Source organism: Nanorana parkeri, unplaced genomic scaffold, assembly GCF_000935625.1.
Source record: "Nanorana parkeri isolate BGI_ZX_2015 unplaced genomic scaffold, ASM93562v1 scaffold2206, whole genome shotgun sequence".
NCBI classification, from domain to species: Eukaryota; Metazoa; Chordata; class Amphibia; order Anura; family Dicroglossidae; genus Nanorana; species Nanorana parkeri.
Window position 1 is genome coordinate 121,479 of NW_017308474.1, and position 7,614 is coordinate 129,092.

The following is a 7,614-nucleotide window of genomic DNA, read 5'->3' on the forward strand; positions in this document are numbered from 1 at the left end:
GGCGGGATCGGCCACATCCCTTCTAAAACATCCAGATGAGCTTGTCCTCTGAACCCGACACGGGCAGCTTCCACGACAAACATCTGGTGTGGCGCTGTGCCCGGGGCGGGGAAGGACGTCGGAGAGCTGCGATGGCCGGAGCCGTGTCGCCCTCTAATGGACGGCTGGGCCGGCGCGCGCTTCCTGGGAGGAAAGAAAACCTTTAACGTTCTGGTTTGTTGTGAGGAGAGGAAAGAAAGATACGAAACACTCTGCAGGTCAGCTATTCCCAGCCAGCCAGCGCTGTTGTGGTTCCTCACCTGCTTGCGGCCTGCAGATACCGAGGCGGAGTGCTCTATCCCGGAATACTTAATAAATATTTATTTAATTATAATAAAAAAATCCCATAGTTCAATATAAAACAATCCACTTGTAGTAACATTCATATAGTTCTCCAGATGTCAGTATACTGTCTCTAACGGCTATTGCTGATTCATATACTTAAAATCCATATTACAAAGTAGTACATTCATATAACTTTTACATATTCCATATATTCTTAACAAGTATATCATTATTTGATGAGTCCCCTACGCGTTACGCCCACAACGGCTTCTTCAGGGGGGTATATTTGTTTTGTTTGTTTGTATATCGATTTTCAGCAATAATCTGTCTTTTTGAGGAAAAACACACATATAATACAATATCAGTCAGTATTCAACCATGAGATCAAAAATCAGCATATCGTATATTGTATCTAAAAAAATCTTCAATTATTTCTATTTTCTACTTGTACATACAGTTCCTTATTTATCATTAGTCAATATATTATATTCGTTATTCTTCATTTGTCAATAGTAAGTTCACATTGATATTCAAACATGGGATATCTTGTTTCCATAGATTTGTTTGTCCATCAACACTCATTCATCCATAGTGCATATATTTGATCATTTTACCATTAGATTGTTCAGTATATTGCTGAAAATCGATATACAAACAAACAAAACAAATATACCCCCCTGAAGAAGCCGTTGTGGGCGTAACGCGTAGGGGACTCATCAAATAATGATATACTTGTTAAGAATATATGGAATATGTAAAAGTTATATGAATGTACTACTTTGTAATATGGATTTTAAGTATATGAATCAGCAATAGCCGTTAGAGACAGTATACTGACATCTGGAGAACTATATGAATGTTACTACAAGTGGATTGTTTTATATTGAACTATGGGATTTTTTTATTATAATTAAATAAATATTTATTAAGTATATATATCTGAGTCCTTTCTAAACACACTCCATCACAATAGCAATATTGTAAATGATTCTTTGAATCCCATCATTTCCTACTGACGCTCTTTACTGTACAGATCACAGGCAGATTCAAGACAACTGGGTAATGTTCAGGTATCGTCAGGTGACGCCCCCTCCAAGGAGCCCATATAACCCCTCCCCCTTCAGGAAATCCTTAGATCAGTGGTGGCGAACCTTTGCACTCCAGCTGTGCCAAAACTACAAATCCCAACATGCATCTGCCTCTGGGAGTTATGTCTGTGGCTGTCGGAGCCTTGCAATGCCTCATGGGACTTGTAGTTCCAAAACAGCTGGAGTGCCAAGGTTCGCCACCACTGCCTTAGATGATGGAGGTCTTCCCTCTACTGATGATGATGTCACCTCTCTTCCTGTGATTCCTTGAAGAAGCTCTCTCATGCTGCGTCCGGCCATGGTGGCAATTTTCCAGCTTTTGGATCGATATCCCGTGGCTACAGCTTTTGGGGAGCGTACATGGACGCCCCACCAGATGGAGGATGTGGGGCCGGCTTGTAATGTAACTTCAGGCACGGGATCCTGTGTCAGACGCCCACCTTGGCACATAGTGCAACCTGATCATGCCCTGGGCAGAACTTCATGACCGGCCTTAACCACCATGCACGGTCCATTCTTTGTCTCCTGGTCCCGGGACCCATGAGCCTTCGCGGTGGTTGCTCTGGTGACTCCGTGGGATCAGTTTTCCCTCATCCGTGCCTTTCCTCCCTTGACGACCCTTCCTCTTCTGCTCGAACGATGGAGGCAGAGGGCATTTCAGTGATCCTTGAGGCTCCCAACTGGCCCAGAAGAGTCTGGTACATGGACATCCCCTGGCTTCTAGCAGACTCTCCATGGACCCTCCCTGACCGTCTATCTCAGGCTTCGGTATGCTGTTCAGCTTCTTGGTCACTGGATTTGATGACTTGGCTGTTGAAGCCCAGGTCCCGAGGGTCAGAGCGGTGTCTGATGGGTCATCCCTACCCTCTTGCATGCCAGGAAGTTCACCTCTTGCAAAGTGTACCACCACACCTGGAAGGCTTACTCTGTCAGGAGGGACTTTCATCCTCACAAGTACTCTGTGGGACGCATTCTGGCCTTCCTGCAGACGGGACCGGATCAGCATTTAGCCCCCGTGCATTCTCAAGGGGCAGATATTACCCATTCTCTTGCCGTGGTCTCTCATTACTTTGTATAGGCCTATGTACAGGGGCTCACTCAAGTGGCCCCCCCTTAGATGTCCTCCAGTCACACCATAAGATCTGAAACTTGTGCTTTGTCTCTCCAGCAAGCCCCCTATTGATCCCATGAGATATATCTGACGGTCCTCACGATTTCCTTGTCGCCTCCGCTAGGAGAGTTTCAACATTGGCAGCACTAATGCAAGGAATTGTTCCTCATGCTTCACAAGGATGAGGTTGTGTTTAGGCCGGAGGATTGCTTTATGCCTAAGGTGACGTCTTCCTTTCACTTTAATCGGGACGTTGTCCTTCCTTTTGCTCATCTCTGAACCATCCTAAGGAGGTTGCCCTCCATTGTTTGGATGTGGTTCGGGCCTTCTGAGTTTATCTCTCAGCTACGGCCTCACTCAATCCGATTGCCCCTTTGTCCTCTGTGACGGACCTCTCTGGGGGCTCCCTGCGTCCTGCTCCTCCATTTCTTGGTAGATCAGACAGGTCTATTCTGCTAAAGCCCCGACTCCCAGGCTCATTCCACTAGAGCCGTTGGTGCCTCCTGGGCTTTTTGGCATTTGGCCTCTACGTTGCAGATTTGCGAGGCCGCCGCCTGGCCTTCTGTTTGCATGCAGTCCAAGTTCTATCAGGTGGATGTCGGGTCTCCTGCGGCTGCCAGTTTTGGCCAGAAGGTGCTACAGGCTGCTATATTTTGCTTTCTGGCCTTGTTGGGGTTTGTTTTGCTGTGTGCCCACCACCCGATTCTATTGCTTTGGGTGTGTTCAGCTGTCTCAGCTGCTGCGAGCGCTGAGGTAGCAAACCGCCGCTGAACGTTGTGCTGCAAGTCCGTGCTCAGCCAGGTCAGCCGTCAGAAATTTTACACCGCTTTAGGCCGGGCCCCCCCCGCTGCTGGACACGGGCTTAGTGACGAGCTGGACGCAGGGCTTAGCGACGCACTGGACGCAGGACCCACCTGAGAGTGACCCTGCAGAGCCCACCATAGATGCAGCTTGTCTCGAACCTGCTGGAGCGGCAATGCTGGGGCCCTGCGCTGCTAGGGCCAGGCCTCCACCTCCTCGCCCTTCACCGTCGGCTGATAGTCATGTAAGGGACCCGGGTGGGCCCCCCAGGCCCCTTATATGAGTAACGGCCGTACGCCCCTGATGGCTGCCCTGTGCTCAGCACTGATAACTTAGCACTCGCAGTGGAAGTGAATGTGGATGCAGAGCGCTGAGTCTGATGGAGAAGGTGGGGACAGAGTATCAGCGGCCATTTTAACTGTGGGCACACCTGGCAGCGCTGGACAAAGGTGTCTGAACCTCTATCAATTCAGTGTCGGAACCTACAATGCAATGTTTTGGTGGACGAGCGCCTCAATTTTCATTGGAAAATTGTATTTATTAGTCAAAAATATTATTCTCCGCCATTTTGCTCAGCTGTGCAGTGGAACTGCTGCAGAACAGCAGGAGGGGGCGGAGACAAGACCAGTCATCCTGCACAAGGAGAGAGAGCGGCAGTGACCAGTCTTTATTACAGGAGGGGGGCGGAGACAAGACCAGTCACCCTGCACAAGAAGAGAGAGCAGCAGTGAGCGGTCTTTCTTACAGGAGGGGGCGGAGACAAGACCAGTCACCCTGCACAAGGAGAGAGAGCAGCGGTGAGCAGTCTTTATTACAGGAGGGGGCAGAGACAAGACCAGTCACCCTGCACAAGGAGAGCAGCAGTGAGCGGTCTTTATTATAGGAGGCGGCGGAAACAAGACCAGTCACCCTGCACAAGGAGAGAGAGCAGCAGTGACCGGTCTTTATTACAGGAAGCTCCAAGTCTCACACTGGATTACTGCACAGATCTGGAAGAAATACACAAAGCTCACCGAGAATCAGGAAGAATACACAGGACTCTTGTATGAGGACAATGTCTGCTGATCCCCAACATGCAACTTTAAATATTAAAGTTCTATAAAATGAATATCAAGCCCAAAAAATTGCACATATAAAAACAAAAATACAGATGGTGTACAAAAACACGAATTTCTTCCAAATGTTGGAAAATGACATCGCTCAGGTCTTCTAGTAAATCTCTTTTCGTAGTGACCAATCAGCTGTAAAATGTTATTCTCCGAGGATCTGATTGGACCATCTGGTAGTCAGTCACCACAGAGCCCACCCCAGGGTTGGTTTCAGCATCTCCCAAGATTCTCTTGAAGTGGCTTAGCAATCAACTTCCGGTCAGCTGACGCGGAAATCCGGTTCCTTGCGTTTCAGTGTGCTTCCAGTTCCGGCTTTTGCGTTCCGGAGTGACGCAACTTCCAGCGCTGGGTGGGCGGAGTTCCGCACAGTCGATGTGTCCGGAGTTCTTCCACGTCACCGAACCGATTCCTGCTGACACCGGGCGGGAGCAGGTACAGTACAGGGCCAGAGCCCCCTCGCCTTTATCCGCCTTGATTCCTTCTCCGGGGCCCCTAACCTCCGTTGGTGTACTGAGTGTATTTCCTCATCATCCCTCCTCCCTGGGGCCCTCGTCCCACTGGAATAGCAGCATTGAGGGCCCTTCGGGTCGGGCAGTTCCAGGTCCCCGGAGGTGACATTAGATTTCAGAGACCCGGAGACTGCTGCTAAATAACAAGGGACTGTCAGGATTCAGACCGGTGTCATGACTGGAGAAGGCCGCTGTGTGACAATGAACTTGTAGAGACTACTGAAGTGTTATATTAGACTGCTAGAGACTATTGACATGTGCCAAGAAACTGCTAGAGACTATTGATGTGATTTAGTGGATGGCTAGTGACTTCCAGCGTGTTATAGTAGACTGCCAAGACTGCTAGACACTGCAGACGTGTACCAAAAAAGTGCTAGAGACTACCAACAAGTCGCCAGAATGTGCTGATGTGTTAGTAGAGAGATTTTGAGAATTCAGCTGTCAGAACGCAGTATGGTGCTACAAGAAACTGCTAGAGAGTACATCTGTGTTATATTGGATTGTTAGAGACTGTTGCTTGTCTTCCAGGGCCACCGACCTGCCGCACACTGAACGTTATCGGACGGCATTGAGAAGCGGCAGCCATGACGGCGGCAGAGAACGTGTGTTACACCCTCATCAATGTCCCCATGGACTCGGAGCCTCAGTCTGAGATCAGCCTGAAGACTGACCTGGGTAAGGGGGCCACCTTCTGCGGGGGGAGGGCTCTGAGAGGGTCACATGGTGTCAGAGGATGTCCAGCTCTCAGGACATTGGCTCTGAGAGGGTCACATGGTGTCAGAGGATGTCCAGCTCTCAGGACGTTGGCTCTGAGGGGTCACATGGTGTCCGAGGATGTCCAGCTCTCAGGACAATGGCTCTGAGAGATCACATGGTGTCCGAGGATGTCCAGCTATCAGGACATTGGCTCTGAGAGATCACATGGTGTCAGAGGATGTCCAGCTCCCAGGACATTGGCTCTGAGAGGTCACATGGTGTCCGAGGATGTCCAGCTATCAGGACATTGGCTCTGAGAGGTCACATGGTGTCAGAGGATGTCCAGCTCTTAAGGACATTGGCTCTGAGAGGTCACCTGACATCAGTGTGGTCCTGACACATTGAGGCCCTGCCCACACTGCGTTGCATTATTGCAGCTGCTGTGCATTAGGCTCATTGTTTATCTTTTATGCAGCACATAGTTAATATCAGTGTGACGGTGTGAATGGGCCCTGAATGGTTCAGGTTCATAGACATAAAGTGTCATCTTCCTCGGACACAATGAGATCTGTTGTCTGTAGATTGCTGGGAGGGGATACTAGAGACACATTATCTCTACTCTCCCGCTCCGGCACCGATCTCCATGTTTGCTGCTTCTTCTCCACAGAGAAGGGGGACGTGAAGTCCAAGACGGAGGCTCTGAAGAAAGTCATCATTATGATTCTGAACGGAGAGAAGCTCCCGGGGCTCCTGATGACCATCATCCGCTTCGTCCTGCCCCTCCAGGACCACACCATCAAGAAGCTTCTGCTCGTCTTCTGGGAGATCGTCCCCAAGACAACCCCGGACGGGAAACTGCTGCAGGAGATGATCCTCGTCTGTGACGCCTACAGGAAGGTGAGTGTTCCCTACTCCAAGCTTATTGTCTGCCCGGGAGACTTACCCTGCGCCCCCCTCCCAATACCACCACCATCGTACAGGAAGGTGAACACTTCCAACTCCGAGCTTATTGTCTGCCCGGGAGACTTACCCTGCGCCCCCCTCCCAATACCACCACCATCGTACAGGAAGGTGAACACTTCCAACTCCGAGCTTATTGTCTGCCCGGGAGACTTACCCTGCGCCCCCCTCCCAATACCACCACCATCGTACAGGAAGGTGAACACTTCCAACTCCGAGCTTATTGTCTGCCCGGGAGACTTACCCTGCGCCCCCCTCCCAATACCACCACCATCGTACAGGAAGGTGAACACTTCCAACTCCGAGCTTATTGTCTGCCCGGGAGACTTACCCTGCGCCCCCCTCCCAATACCACCACCATCGTACAGGAAGGTGAACACTTCCAACTCCGAGCTTATTGTCTGCCCGGGAGACTTACCCTGCGCCCCCCTCCCAATACCACCACCATCGTACAGGAAGGTGAACACTTCCAACTCCGAGCTTATTGTCTGCCCGGGAGACTTACCCTGCGCCCCCCTCCCAATACCACCACCATCGTACAGGAAGGTGAACACTTCCAACTCCGAGCTTATTGTCTGCCCGGGAGACTTACCCTGCGCCCCCCTCCCAATACCACCACCATCGTACAGGAAGGTGAACACTTCCAACTCCGAGCTTATTGTCTGCCCGGGAGACTTACCCTGCGCCCCCCTCCCAATACCACCACCATCGTACAGGAAGGTGAACACTTCCAACTCCGAGCTTATTGTCTGCCCGGGAGACTTACCCTGCGCCCCCCTCCCAATACCACCACCATCGTACAGGAAGGTGAACACTTCCAACTCCGAGCTTATTGTCTGCTTACTCTCCGACTTCCCAGCTGTCATACAATGGTATACATACATAGAATGATGACACCCCCTGACCCCCCAACCTACAATAGACTCTGAGACTCGTCTTCTGCCATGGAGACTTACCTAGCTGTCATAGCTCTGCAGGTCCATAGAATAATAGCCCCACCACCAACACTATGTACT

The 7,614-nt window shown here is 50.4% G+C and overlaps 1 protein-coding gene across 1 annotated transcript in view; it reads left to right on the forward strand.

Annotated features, from left to right (window-relative positions):
* Positions 1-4,756: 4,756 nt before the first annotated feature.
* Positions 4,757-7,614, forward strand: part of COPB1 (coatomer protein complex subunit beta 1) — a 15,911-nt gene continuing 13,053 nt past the window's right edge. The window contains exons 1-3 of the mRNA XM_018573018.1: positions 4,757-4,865; positions 5,471-5,617; positions 6,306-6,535. Of these exons, the coding sequence (XP_018428520.1) occupies positions 5,527-5,617; positions 6,306-6,535 (321 nt within the window). The 5' untranslated portion in view covers positions 4,757-4,865; positions 5,471-5,526. The remainder of the gene's footprint in view (positions 4,866-5,470; positions 5,618-6,305; positions 6,536-7,614) is intronic.